The 14,561-nt window shown below is 37.7% G+C and overlaps 1 protein-coding gene across 1 annotated transcript in view; it reads left to right on the forward strand.

The window, feature by feature from the left end:
• The window catches only part of SORCS2 (sortilin related VPS10 domain containing receptor 2), a 553,277-nt gene that overhangs the window by 513,299 nt on the left and 25,417 nt on the right, over positions 1–14,561 (forward strand). Inside the window, exons 15-20 of the mRNA XM_069856403.1 lie at positions 3,223–3,343; positions 4,710–4,843; positions 5,447–5,575; positions 6,938–7,109; positions 10,262–10,448; positions 14,159–14,292. Of these exons, the coding sequence (XP_069712504.1) occupies positions 3,223–3,343; positions 4,710–4,843; positions 5,447–5,575; positions 6,938–7,109; positions 10,262–10,448; positions 14,159–14,292 (877 nt within the window). The remainder of the gene's footprint in view (positions 1–3,222; positions 3,344–4,709; positions 4,844–5,446; positions 5,576–6,937; positions 7,110–10,261; positions 10,449–14,158; positions 14,293–14,561) is intronic.

Below are 14,561 nucleotides of genomic sequence, written 5' to 3' on the forward strand. Positions count from 1 at the left end.
CTCAAGGTCTTTTTGAAGACAACTCTTCACTATGTAAAAAGAGACTGAAGGCATTTCATTTTCAATGTTATCTCTTTTTTCAGAGAAAAACCCGATTCTTTCAATCTTTCTTCATTGGTTACATTTTCTAGGCAGCTTATGAGTCATCCTTGCCCCTCTTCAAATTCAATTTTAGTGAGTGTGTAAATATGCATGTAACATCCAAAATAAGACACGGTATTCTTTCAGAGGCTCCACTGGTGCCAAGTTTGTCAAAAAATTTGCCTCTGTGTCTTCTGTTTTCCAGTTCTGAACACAACCTTCAATTAGTTTTTCCTCTTTTGCAGCAACATTGCATTCTTGTTTCAGTTCCCTAGAATTCCCCAGGCCTTTTCTTCGGACCTTGAAAGTTATCATATGTTTTGGATTTTCACATTTGTTGTGTGTTTTTCTTAATGGGGTTTTTGCAAGTGCTTGTGGAGTTTTTCATTATATTGTTTTCTGACCATTGCTTCCACCAGTCTGTGTCTGCTCCCTTCCTTCTGTGTTATCTGCAAAATTTTGTGTTTGTTATTTTACCACACAGGTGTTAATGAAAATATTGACTATGGACCCATCATATCTTTGTGATACATATCTGAAAATATTTCCTTGCTTGATAAGTACTTTTGGAAATGGATTTTTCTAATGGCATGTGTACTCCCTTATGACAATGATTTTATCTGCTCTGAGGTTTTCCTTTTTAAGTTCAGGCAGCGTTTTCTCCTTTCCTTTTTCTACTAAGCCAGTTACCCTGTAAAAGAAGGAAATTAAATTAGTTTGACAAGATTTGGTTTTAACAAATCCGTGGTGACTGTTTGTTATCATTTTAATTATCTCCAAGGTGCTTATAAGTGGATAGCTGAATAATTTATTTGGTATCTTTGTGGATATCAAAACTAATTCGGTAATTCTCTGGGCTCTGTTTTGTTGTTGTGTGTGCATATACACCTATATATGTGTGTATGTGTATATATGGGTGAAATGTTTCCCTATCCATAGTCATCACCCTCATCCTCTGTGATGTCTCAAAGACAATTATTAATAGTTTAGAGATGTTGTTTTACACCTTCAGAATAATTACATTATTTTGTTCTGCATTGAACTCAACCAACTATATCCTTTCTTCTTCTTTCCTGATTAATCTGCCTGAGACAGCTAACATGAATTAAATAATTTTCATTTGTTCTATAGAAAATACAGGAGTACAGCTTTTACAGGACTTGGCTTCTTACACTTGAACATATTTATTGATAAAGGCGTTAATAAAAGGAATATAACCTATTTGAAAGGTTTTGTGATGTCTAAAGAGGTATTCACTGAGGTAGCTAGCTGCATAAGCACGTGGTGAAGTCTGCCTTACGTTAGTACTTTCTATAGAAAAAAAGAAAAGAACAGGTATTTAGCATGCAAAAGACTCTTCATGCCTGTCAGCAGAGCCAGTCATTTTGAAACAGGCATTGTGGAAAAAGCATGAGACCACCTAAGTAGTCACTTTATTGAGTATGTAACTACAAGTGAATAAGATTATATGGTGACAGCAGCTCTCAAGATCCAGCTGAACCAGAAAAAGGAACCAAACCTGTAGGTCTTGACCAGAGAAGTGGGACCACACACCTATGTACATATACAGGCAGTGGAATAAGCCACATTTTTTTAGTTTTTGTGTATAGTTCCTACTTCTGAGCCATGGGTAGATTTAGAAGGAGAGTAAGTAGATGAGCCAAGTCCTTTAATCTCAGAGCTTTGCAAGAAAAGAGTAAAACATGCAAACTAAACGCACATTTTTCTGTTAATCAAGTGCAATTCTGGTGGTGGAGTTTCCTGTGAGCATGGATTGTTCAGTCATTGTAATGTAGGCAGCGTGGGTGATAATCTGTAGATATCCACATCACTGTCCTATTGCTGAAAAGTAAAGACAGCAGAAAGGAAAGGGGGAAACGACCATACATCTTTAGTCTTTGCAAATATTTTTCAACCTCTTTGGTAGACTCTCAGAGCACTGCATCCATCTACCAGGGAGGAGGCTTAGTAGGATGCTGATGCCTCAACTACAGAAAATCCACCATTTCCTTGCTTCTGGTCTACTCTAGTTCTACTTTGAACTTGGTATTCAGGACAGGAGAAATGACTGTACACAGCAGAATGCTTTTAGCAAAACTGTACCATTCTTGCTGTGTCTGGATTCAGACAAAGCTGAGGGGGGAAAAAAAGGAATGAATTGGTTTGAAGAGTGCTGCTAAAGCTTGGAATGTGAGCTTTGTACAGTATGAACTGCACAGAAATTGTTGGCTTCAGAATCAACCTTAAATTCTTTGGCAAGTAAGCCACATAAGCCTGATTTAAACCACAAATAAGGTTGACAGTTGCCCAAACAGAGTCCTTATACTTTCTAATTTGTTGCTGGATGTCATACTTACCCATTTTGTTTTGGAAATAAATATTCTGACTTTGAAAACGTTGGCTGCTTTGAAAGTACAGCTTGGTTTTTAAAGCAGTGTGATTTTCTTCCTCCCTGCCACCTCCTTCTCCCCCACAAAAAAAGAAATTTACAGTTTGTGGCTGATTTTTGTTATACATTGGACTATGTGAAATGGGAAGTATGCTCATATTTCTTCAGCACAATGTGTAGATGCATTATATTCCTTAGAAATGAATACAATTTCATGATACTACTGAGAGTTTAGACAATAACAAATTGTCATCTGAAATCTGTAGAAGTTAAAAAAAAAACAAAAAACCCCTCAAAAACAACTGAAGAAGTTGTACCATAGTCATAAGGAACGAGTGACAGACCTGGAAATTGAATCCAATGATCCTGGGTTCTGCTCCCTGATCTGAGCTCCCTGTCAAAATCTGAGAGCTGTGTATATTTCATATCACAAGGTAATAGACAGAAGCATTGGGTTTCAAATTAGAAAGCGTAGTGTATTTCCAATTAAATTTCTGGATAGTTTGCTGATTTAAAAAAAAAATAAAAAATCTATGAGCTATATTTTTTCATTGCAAAGTTTCATTTACAATTGGTAAATGTTTTCTAACTGGACATGTTGTATATGAGGAGGAGTACAAGTGGAAGAAAAATTAACCAGGGACCTTTTAGTAGGGAACCATGGCCAAAGGACAAGGTAGAACTGGAAACTGGAATCTCAGATGTATGGTATTTCTTTCCAGTAAGATTTTACACTTGTTCTTTTTTTTCAGAGTCTTTGGACATATTAGCTACCGTTCAGACTGGGAACTGGTAAAGGTGGACTTCAGACCATCCTTCCCCAGGGAGTGCACTGATGATGACTATGAATCTTGGGAGCTCACAAATCTACAGGTATTCACAGCCTTAGTTAACTGCCACAACTTTTCTGGAGCTCTGAGATTCACGTAGAACTGTGTGCTAGGCAAATGTTTTGAAACAGAATTTGGATGTTACATCCTCACCTTGGATCTCCTTATGTAAAGTCAGACTATGCTTCTGTCTTTGCCTTAAACAAACTGTTGGTATTTGCTGATTTTACTGTAGTTTAAAATAGAGGAGGATTTTGTGTTCCCTTTGAGTGTCTGATCTGCGTCCTGGGAAAGGTGGAAGTATATCTGGTGGTCTGCCATAATAATAGGTGGTCCTGCTAGATTATGAAGCATACAGCGTAAACTAAAGTTTGTAATACTGATTGAGGCAATTTCAGTGTGCAGTCAAATGTTCTGCCAACTTCCTGACCACATACTGTACTCACATATAAATTGCCATAACTAAAGCCCATTCCAGAAGTAATTTAGGATCATGTACTGGAGTCCAGTTGTTTTGGGCAATGCAATTTTGTGCAGTAATGCATTAAGGCTATGCTAATCTTGGTGCTCTGGCCAAGTCCAGTTTTGGGAAGCTGCATTCTCTATACATTGTATTGATTAAAGAGAACATTGTGAGGGATTTTTTGCATTAGATGGAATATGTCGTATTTATTCATAATCATTCTGATTATTGTGTTTGTGATTCTTCCAGTAGATTTGTTCTTGTGGTGTCTGCAGAGTTGGGGTTTTTTTGCATGCTACTTTGTTATTCCAGCTCTCATTTGCTAGTTCTCCTGCCTAATTTTATGCTTATTGTATGGAAATGCTGTATATTTTTATAAAGAATGTTATGCAGATCTGAGCCTAAAGAGTAACAGTATCTTGGGCTACTGTCCTTGAAATGCCTTTTAGAAATTAGAAACAGGTAAAATGACTTTGACAGAGTATTTTCAGCTGCCTAGTTGCTCGTGGAGTGTGTTCAGATAGTCTTTATTCTACCTATAGGATAAATGCAGCATATGGTTGCTGCTTTGTATTGACTGCTGACATGAGACAGTGATTTAGATAGAACTTCAGCCATCTGCATCCACAGTGAATTTTTAAATGGCCAATTGTAGGGTTGTGCCTAGATTGTGCACACATGAAATATGGGTTAAATTGCACTTGAAATTTTCATGAACAACTTTGAATTTGTGCGCTGAAATATAGTGTATATTACAACTCTGTAATGGACTGTTAGTAGGCACCAGCGGCTATGAGAGCTTTGTATCCCTATACATTTGAATATGAAAGAGTTGATACAAGTTTATGGTCTGGGCAGCAAGACTAGCCTTTCTCATGACAACATAAGGTCACATTTGTGTAGTGTCAGTTACGGTGTGCAATAAGTCTGGTGCTTTGATGTTCAGGGTGATCGTTGCATCATGGGCCAGCAGAGGAGCTTTCGGAAAAGGAAGATTTCATCATGGTGCATTAAAGGGAGAAGTTTCACATCAGCTGTCACATCCAAAGTCTGTGAATGTGTGAACTCTGATTTCTTATGGTGAGTCTGTTTGTGGATCTTTGATTTATTGCTATTGAATAGTTATCCGGAGTTTCAGCTGGGTTTATTTTCCTCGTTTTGCCCTTGTCCCCAGATAGCCATGTATAAACAAATAGGCAACATGTAATTTGAATAACAGTTTGCCTTTGCATTTGCTGTTTAAAAACATTGCCATGTTTTAAGTGTTTGTTTCACCTGACTGAACAAATCCTGATGTTTTTCTCTATTGATCAAAACTTGAAAAATGACCATTGGATTGATTTGTAAGGCAAGCAAACCCTTTCTATTTGCAAATGAAGGAAAAAAAATAGAAGAGAAGTGCTGGTCTGAGTGGCAAAGGAAACCTTTTAAAAATCTAAGCTACCAAGTTAATTTTGCAGAATTGACAAAGTAATTACAACCAGTTTTTTTCCCCAGGTGTACACAATTCCCATTGAAATTAGAAGGGTAGAACAGAGTAGGCTTCATCCAATTGTATGTTCAGCTGGTAGCAATATTTTAAAAAAATTTTTTCTCTTAAAAAAGTCATCCCACCCATCCCCAAATTAGACTGCTGAATGAAGTGAGGGGGAGAGTATAACCCTTGACATTGATGTTTTTCAGTGATTATGGGTTTGAGCGCTCTGCACCTCTGAAATCAGAGTCTAGCAAATGTTTTGCTGACTTTTGGTTTAACCCAGAAGCACCTCCTGAAGACTGCATGCTGGGGCAGGCATACACCAGCAGCACTGGGTAAGCTGATTTTGTGTTCAAATGGCTTGCAGCAACTTACAGAGCGAGGGAGAACCAAGGGACACAAAAGTGATTTTAAAGACATGTAAATAAGGCAAACTTTAAAAAATGGGAAGTGCAAAACTTCTGACACTGTTGGAGCATGTGCAAAAGCTTCCTACAGACTAATTAAAGGGAAATGTTACTTTGCATATTCACAACAGTTCAAAAACTAATCCATTTGAGAAGAGGGGAAGCTGTCTTTTTCCCAGTATTTTTATGTTTTAAATGCGTTTTGTAACCATTGCTGCACTTCTCATAGGAATGTCCATTCGGGGGCATTTCTTTTAACCCATTACAGACCAATTTTCAGTTTGAACCCAATTAATTACTCTAGGGAGCCAGTAATATCTCACAGAACTTCCCAGTCTCTCACTTCCACAGGGAGAAGTAGTTCTATGGAGAACAGATTCTTTTCGTGACCATATGAAACACTCAGAATCAAAGGAAAGCTTTAGTAAATGTAAACAACACCACATAGAATATACACTACAATGTAGTCTGACGTCTACACTGAGAATAACTTGCAGCTGGCATCTATTCTGATTTATCATAACATCATCTCTGTCAGTTGTGAGATGAGAACCAAATGATTAAATGTCAAATCTGGCAATAGAACCATGGTCTCTGTATATTTGCCTTAGCTAGGGAAATGATGCCTTTTGGGTTGCGGCTGACAGCTGTGATATAAAGAATAAGAATTCAAAAGAGCGAAATCTGACTCCAGTTTTAAAGGATCTTTAAAAATGGCATACCTGAGTGGAGCTGATCTCTAAAGAATTACTGTATACCTCTAAGTATTTCATTATTATTTTTTTAACAGGGCTAGGCTTTTCACTTTTTTATACTGTTATGTTAAGTAAATGCTTTAAGTGTTTTAAGAAATGCATAGATTTGAGAGCAGCAGATAACCAGTTTGGGTTTATGCAGAAGGTGCTTGGTCTAATTTCTTCTTCATCTTTGGGGTTTGAACCCAGACCTCTACAGCACTGAATACTGTTGAATGGGAGGAAAGGTTATGGCAGAGGACACCAGGCTATCTGGCTCCTGGAGGTCTGGTTAGACATATTTCTAAATTTTAAAAAGCAAACTCTTCCAATGCATACAAATGAAACCCTCATCATGCTCCACACCGTCTTTCTTCAGCAGGTTTTTGCATCAAAGTATTTGTATCACAAGTTGGTTTTGATCTTGTGCAATATTGTTTGTTCATGAACCCAAGGAATTTTCATTACCTATTATCCCAGTCTCATTCAGTGCTTCTGATGGCATTCTCCTCCTTACCTTTGATTCATTGTGTTCACTGTTTACTGATTTTTTCAGGTACAGGAAAGTTGTTTCTAATGTGTGTGAAGGTGGCATAGACCTGCAGCAGAACTTAGCACAGCATATGTGTCCACTGATTGCTCCCAAGGGACTTCAGATCAGCATCAGAGAAGAAAGTCTGGCTGTTAAGCCTGGAGAAGACATCACCTTCATTGTCAGACAAGAGCAGGTAGTAATGAACAATGGTTTTATGAACATTTCCTCACTTTTTTTATGGTTCCTTTCTCTCCTACCTGATTTCCTGCTGAATGAGATTAAGATGTGCTTGAGATTAAGATGTGCTTGAATGAATCTCTAAGTATTGAAACTTCTGTTTTCAAGTGAATCGGACAATCCAGTAAGCTCAGTGAACCACCAGCTTCTGTCCACAGAATGGGATTTATCTCCTCGGTGACATAGTCAGTCATGATTCCTTAAAGGCATTGGCTTCTTGGAAAATCAAAGAACTTAATTACCAAAGTCTTCTTGGACCGAAAATTTCAACTGCTGTATTAGAGAAAAACAGAAATACAGAGAACATTTAATATTCTTGTTTAAGCTGTTTTGAGACTCTGCCTTTCACAAAGGAATCAAGCTAAGCTTTACAGAAATCAGCAAATAGCACACCATAAGAACACTTACTATATATTAGTTGTGTTGCTAATTTCTTTTTTCTGTTTATTGAGAAAGACAATGCCTTAAAGGCCCTGATCAAAGGCAGCAAGTAACTTTTGGGTGAAATTTTCATTGTGGATATATTTCCTAAATGCTTTCTACTTAGTATTAAGCTCTAACTGTTGTGCTCAGGTTACCAGAGTATTTTACTTCCTGGCTAACCTCACCAATTCACAGGACATTGAAGAAAGTTCAGACATTTTGGCAAACCTGTGCAATATAAATTGTGCACTTGGGATTTATTTCTGTAATGGAATCAAGAAGGTTAGTGCAGAACACCAGGCTGCTTAATGCTTTGCAGGCTTTGGGTCATGATGCTTGCAGTGTCCCAACAGTCTGTGGCAAGTTATACTGCCTTCTCTTTTTATATTTTGTTTGGAAATGTTTGTTTTAAGAGTAGAATTGGTTGCAATTTGGACTCGAATGATTTTGTTTGGCAGTTTGACTTTTTTTCCGACTATATAGATTCTGAAGCTTTCATGAATCTCTATGACAATATCTAAAGCTTTTAAAACTATCCAAAAACCTTCAGAAGTCAGATATCTTGAAGGGAATCCTATGCTATGTTTTTGGATGAAGTCGTTACTCCGTACATGGAACTGGAAGCCAGATTTAGAAGAAATGTAACAGTTTGCTGCCCCCTATGCCTAAGAAAAATATTTATGCCCAAATGTCCTGAGCATTTCTTATGATTTAATGAATACACTAACGTCTAATGCCACTTCGTAACAATTATTGAGTTTAAGAAACAGCTCTACTAGGATAAAACAAAACATACCGCATTCTCTGATGAGAAAAATTAATTTACATGTGTGCATGTTACTAAATGCAGGAATGCCAGACATTAAGGAGTAAAGAAAGGAGGCTTCAGGTATGTTTGGGCAGTGTGCAAATGACCTTAGAAATAATAATAACTTATGATTATTTTTTTTCCAGATTCTATTGGCTGAGTGTATAAATAAATAATGTTATGACAATGATATATTTTGCATGGAAGTGGAAGCCCAAATTCATTTTAAATCTACCTGCCTTTTCTATATGTGACTTTCATTATCTGTTTACTCCTCTTTGTGCTTCCTGACCGAGGAAACAGAAGTGCCTTGGTGTTTTGAAGACAAAACTCCCGTCTTTACACCAGGGAAGCTATTAGAATAACCATTAAGAAAAGCTTGCATCTACTTGCTTGTCCAGTCTAAATCTTCCTCTCTGCAATTTATAGCCATTCCCCCTCATCCTATCACTGCGTACCTTTGTAAAAAGTCTCTCCCCAGCTTTCTTGTAGGCACCTTCAGGTACTGGAAGGTTGCTATAAGGTCTGCTTGGAGCCTTCTCTTCTCAGAGCTGAACAAGACCAACTCTCTCAGCCTGTCCTCATAGCACAGGTGCTCCAGCCCTCTGATCATCTTTGTAGCCCTACTCTGGACCCATTTCAACACTTCTATATCCTTCTTATGTTGAGGATTCCAGAACTGAACACGATACTCCAGGTGGGGTCTCGCAAGAGTGAAATAGAGAGGGAGAATCACCTTCCCTTGACTTGTATGCAGCCCGGGATACAGTTGGCCTTCTGGGCTGTGAGCCCACATTGCTAGCCCATGTCAAGCTTCTCATCAACCAGCACCCCCAAGTCCTTCTCCGCAGGGCTGTTCTCAATCACATCATCCCCCATCCTGTACTGAAACTGTGGATTGCCGTGACCCAGATGTAGGACCTTGCACTGAAGACTGAGGAGGAAGCACAGCTCACTAAGTCAGTGCTGCCAGTAGTATTGAGAAAGTGTTGCTGCTCACAGTTAAAATGCATTTTCCTTTAATTCCATCCACATGACCAGTAGGACAGGACCGAGTTCTTTCCTGAGCAACCACAGTGGGACAAAACAAGCGACTGGCCTGTGTTTGTCCTCTGACAATAGTATCAGTCTTGCAATTTTTTAGGCCTGAATTTAGATAGACAGTGTTATTTAAAGGAGCACTTAGCAGAAGTGTAACTTGTAACTTCCATGAGATGTTTGATGTGATAGAATCATTTGGTCAGACTTTTAAACCCTTTTCCAAACTTGACTTGATACTCATTTTCATTAAGTAAGCATCTAATTTTGCAGTGGTCATGTTCGTTTTTGACAAGCTGGTAGCTCTGTATAACGTAGTACAACTCTGTGTGAAGATCCCAGCTTGAATCTTCAAGGCCATATAGTTGATGCTCAAAGAGTGTGGTTAGAAAGTGCAGAGAAGATCGATGGCCTAAACCAGTTAATTTGAAATTGTAATTGCATGGGCTAGACATTTACTGGATGAATGGTAATTCACTAAAATAACAACATTCAGGTTTTTGCAGTCATGTGAGCATCACTTTAGAACTTGTAGCTGCCTGCACCTTTATGTTAGTTAATGTCTAGCTGCATTAAGACATGTCATACAACTTGGTTAGTGGTCTGATGTCTCTGATTTTACTGTGGAAAATTAGGTTTACTTCTACTAATACACACAGCATCTGTTGCACTAAAATCTCTGTCATGAGTGTAGTGGTTCTACTGCACTTATTGCAATTGAGTCAAAATATCTGTCTGGGGCTGGAAATGCTGTTGTGGTTCAGCAAATTATTATAGTAATGTGTCCTGTGTATTTGGTTGTAGACTTCTAAAATACTTTTGATATCATTTCCTTTTAGGGTGATGTATTGAATACCAAATACCAGGTGGATCTTGGAGATGGCTTTAAGGCGATTTATGTGAACCTTACAATGACTGGAGAACCCATCCGTCACCGCTATGAGAATCCTGGGATTTACCGTGTCTGGGTGAAGGCTGAGAATGTGGCTGGGCATGATGAGGCTGTGGTGTTCATCCAAGTCAACTGTAAATCACTTTTTTGATTTTCTTACTTTCACTGCATAAAAAATCATGAACAACTATGAACTAGTGAAGGAATTACTAGTCACAATTAGGAAAAATGCATATGTTTTCAATAACTTCATGTAGTCTTGCAGTGCTGCATGTTATTAGTGTGAAGGGTTGTAAACTTAATGTGCTGGGAGGACAGTTAATTTTGCTTGGATTTGGGAGAAGGATGATGTATTAATCTTTTAAACAGAAAGCATGGCTTGATTCAAATTGCAGGTTTGATCTGTCTTCCTGATACTGGACCCCACTGGAAGCTAAAATTTAACACTTCAAGCTATGTCTTTTTAGGAGCTTCTAGGTGCTGTGTGAAACAAATGACAAGACATGTTGACAAACTTATGAGTTCTTTTATGATTTTGAAGAAGAATCAAAATTGCAGTATTCCTAAAAGTCAGGCTACTTATTAAAGTACTAGAATCTTGATTTTAAGTCATTAAATCTCACAAATTTTTCAAGTGGTATTTGGGTGTAGCTTCATATTGGCAGGCAGTATTGCTTGACATAGACTTCTCTCCTTCTCCTTAATTAAGACCTAAAACCCCCCATCAAACAGATTTAAAAGAAATGAATAGCACAGCACAGAGAATATCATGCACCATTGCAAGCTTAATGTACCTCAGTCATCTCATAATTGAAATGAAAAGGAAACTCATAACTGGAACTGAATTTTCCTCTTCCTTTGAGATTCAAAGCAGCTATTGCTTTGCCTGTTTTCAGATGTGTCAAAAATGCAGAAAAAAAGCAACATCAAAAGAAAAGATACTTATCTTGCATTCTCCAGATGTCTGTTCCACTCTGTTGTGAGTGATGTTGTCTTCCATCCTAATCCCAAAGCAATGGAAATTGCTAGAGCCATGTACAAGGCTGTGAAGGATCCATGTGCTTTACATCAGCCTGCCTGGTGACTGCTAATATTTCTGTATTTTGCTAGTCAGAGTCCTTGAGTCCTTTGATTAGCAGATGGAGTCCAACCCATTAATGCTAATGGCCATTCTTCAGTTAAAATCAAATGGAAGGGGTCAGAATCAAATTCCCCAACTCAGTTTCATTATCTCTTTCTTTGCTGTGTTTTTTGAGTCATTTGATAACTCCAGAGAGCTCAGATAAATTATTTAAGGCTTGACAATTACTTTTTAGGTAGTGAGAAGTAGATTAAGCATAGGAACAGTAGATCTGTACAAGCAATGAAGAGCAAAACCTCTGTCACGTGATTCTCTCCAGAGAGAACAACTTCTTACTGTTCAGAGAATGATGAGCAGTTGCAAGCCCTGATGGAAAGCAGAACAACTATCTTGAAACATGCTTCTAGTGTGGCCTACATCAGGATAAACAGTAAAAATAAAAGGTGCTGATTGTGTTTTATGCAATAGATTTACAAATTTCAGAAGCTGGAGGTATTTTTCATAAGTAAAATGACTGATATGTTCATAGGATTTTGGTGTTGAAGAGCAGAGGCAGCAGAGCACTGAAAGCAGGCATGGTCTGAGCTTGTCTGTGGATGCTGCACATGGTGTAAAAGACTCATGGAAGCATGTTACCCAGCCTGCTTGAATAAATGCTTTCTATGTGATTTGCTTGCTTTAATTTTTTAGGTAAATAAGAATATCTGTGGAAATTAGCTGGCACTAATTAAACTGCTATTTCTGTGCTCTAGAGAAACACTAATAACTGTTCAAGGATGTTTTTCACTGTGGAATCCATGAAAGCAGAAATGTCCATAGAGTCCTGCTTTCAGTCTGTCTCAGCGGATTTATTCCCAGTGCATTTTTTCACGGACAAATGGTAAAGGGAATATTTTTCACTCCTGCCAAATTCTGTTGCTGTGGGATGCCCTGTAATGCAGGACAATGATATGAACTTTGGCCTGTCACCCAGATGATCCTTTCTGATCCAGATCACAATATCCACCACTTGTTAGTAAACAGTATCAGAGCACATCCGATAGTATAAATGTGAGTAGGTAAACTAGAATAGAAAGAACTGAAGAACTATTTTTTTCATGAAAACAATCTCTATAGTGTTTGAATAATGAGAGAACTTTGAAAACTGTACTGAAATTATAGCTTTGTTAAAGTTAACTTCATTCTTAATTGCATACACTTAAGGGTCCTATGAAGCTTGTTCAAATGTATTACAGAATTGTGTGACTGACGCAAATAGAAGGGCTCACAATAATTATTTTTAGCTTTTCACTATGTAGGAATGGAAAACTTGGAATAACAGTTATCATTCAAGTACCAAACAATTTCCCCTCTAAAAATTTTGGAAGAGAAAGTAACCTTCTTCAGGAGCAAAATGTATCTCAGAATGAGCAGTTTCCTCTGGGAAAATGTAAACTTATGCCAAAATCAAACCAGTGACTCAAAGCCCTCCAGACTTCTTTAGTTTGCCTCATCAGGATGAAAATCTCTTTCTAGGAGATGGTATGATGGAATTCCTACAATTTCTGATTTTTCCTCAAGTCACCAGCAAAAAGAGGAGCATTTTAGCTCCATTTTGGTAAAGCCATTGAAGAAACCATTAGCTTAAACACCCATCATATCTTGAATTCACATAGGTGCTGAAAGAATCATTGGAGAAAATGCAGAATGAAAGTAGAGCCTTATATTTGTATGAAGCAACACACAGGCTGGTTGAAATAAGGTCAAAAAGGAGAGTCTGCAGAGCTTGGATGCCTCACTTTCAGAGAAGCTCAATCTATTTAGTCAAAGTGAATTAGAAGTGAATGGGCAAAGTTTCAGTTCATGAAATAGGGTAAGAGAAAGGCTTTGGACCAATGTCAGTTTAAGTTTGTACTGGGTTGAAAGAGCTTTGAATGAGTTAAAAGTTATTGAGTATAAACCAAAAATGCGTAGGTTAGTGTTCATACTGTGTAATGAATGCATATTGGACCATACAGCACTTTGGTATCCTGAATATATAGTGCCAGCTGAAGTTAAGTAATTCTATTCATCACATTATATTATTAGAAAACTTTTTCATTCAGAGTTTTTGAAAATGATATACCTTGAAACCTCCAAAGGAAAGGTTATCTTTCAATGAAGTCACTGTACTATGAAGGAAAATACAACATTAAGACGCAAATAATATCGTTGTAATGATGTCTTTATTTTATACAAATAATAACATTCACGGCCTTCATAGGCAAAAGTTCAAAAAGGAACAAATTTATTCTAAAGGCATATTTTAGACTACATGGGTTATCTATTTTGTGTTGCAAATACGTGCTCCCCTGATATACACATCTATTTTAAAACATGCATTCATGAGTTTGCATGTGATGTAAGCCTAACGGCTGACACTTTATAGTGCAAATGAGTAGTCAGTAGTATTCTAAAACCAAAAAAAAGCTGAGATGGCATTTTTCCATTTCTTAACCGAGATACCTCCTTATGTTTCCTAGAATTGGAGATGCACCAAAAAAAATGCACTGGATAGGTGCATTTTGGTGAGCCATCACAGTGCTTAAAGATTTTGTTTGTGGGTCCTTCGCTTGGGGTTTTTTTGAGGGGGGAGGAGGTTCATTGAAATGAGGTCCTTCCAATGATGCCCACCACTTTCAACATCAACAGGACCTTATGGTGTGCAGGTGAGAGGTTTTGGGGAAAGAGATATTAATAAATTGATGGATTCTTATTTAGTGATATTTCGGGATTTTTTTTCAGCTCCATTGCAGGCTTTAAATTTGGAAGTGGTTCCAGTTGTTGGGAGAAACCAGGAGGTGAATCTGACAGCCATCATACTGCCCAAGAACCAGAATTTGACAGTCTTTTACTGGTGGATAGGAAACAATCTTCAGGTACGTGTATGGTTTTGACTGAGATTATTTTCCATCTCTTTCCAATAAAAGTTGAGTGACACCTTTTAATAGAAATACTACCATATTGCATGATTTCTTTTAGACCATCTTTCATTCCAAGTAGCAAGTTATATCTTGTGGCAAGTAGTAGCGAACTTCCCTTGTTTTGTCACGTGCATTTAAGGTGCTAATTTACCTTTATTTCTGCTTATGTAGAAATGCAAATTTCTCTCCAAGAATTGGTTTTAGTTTCCAAATCATTTTCTTTT

Source organism: Phaenicophaeus curvirostris, chromosome 4 (genome assembly GCF_032191515.1).
Source record: "Phaenicophaeus curvirostris isolate KB17595 chromosome 4, BPBGC_Pcur_1.0, whole genome shotgun sequence".
NCBI lineage: Eukaryota > Metazoa > Chordata > Aves > Cuculiformes > Cuculidae > Phaenicophaeus > Phaenicophaeus curvirostris.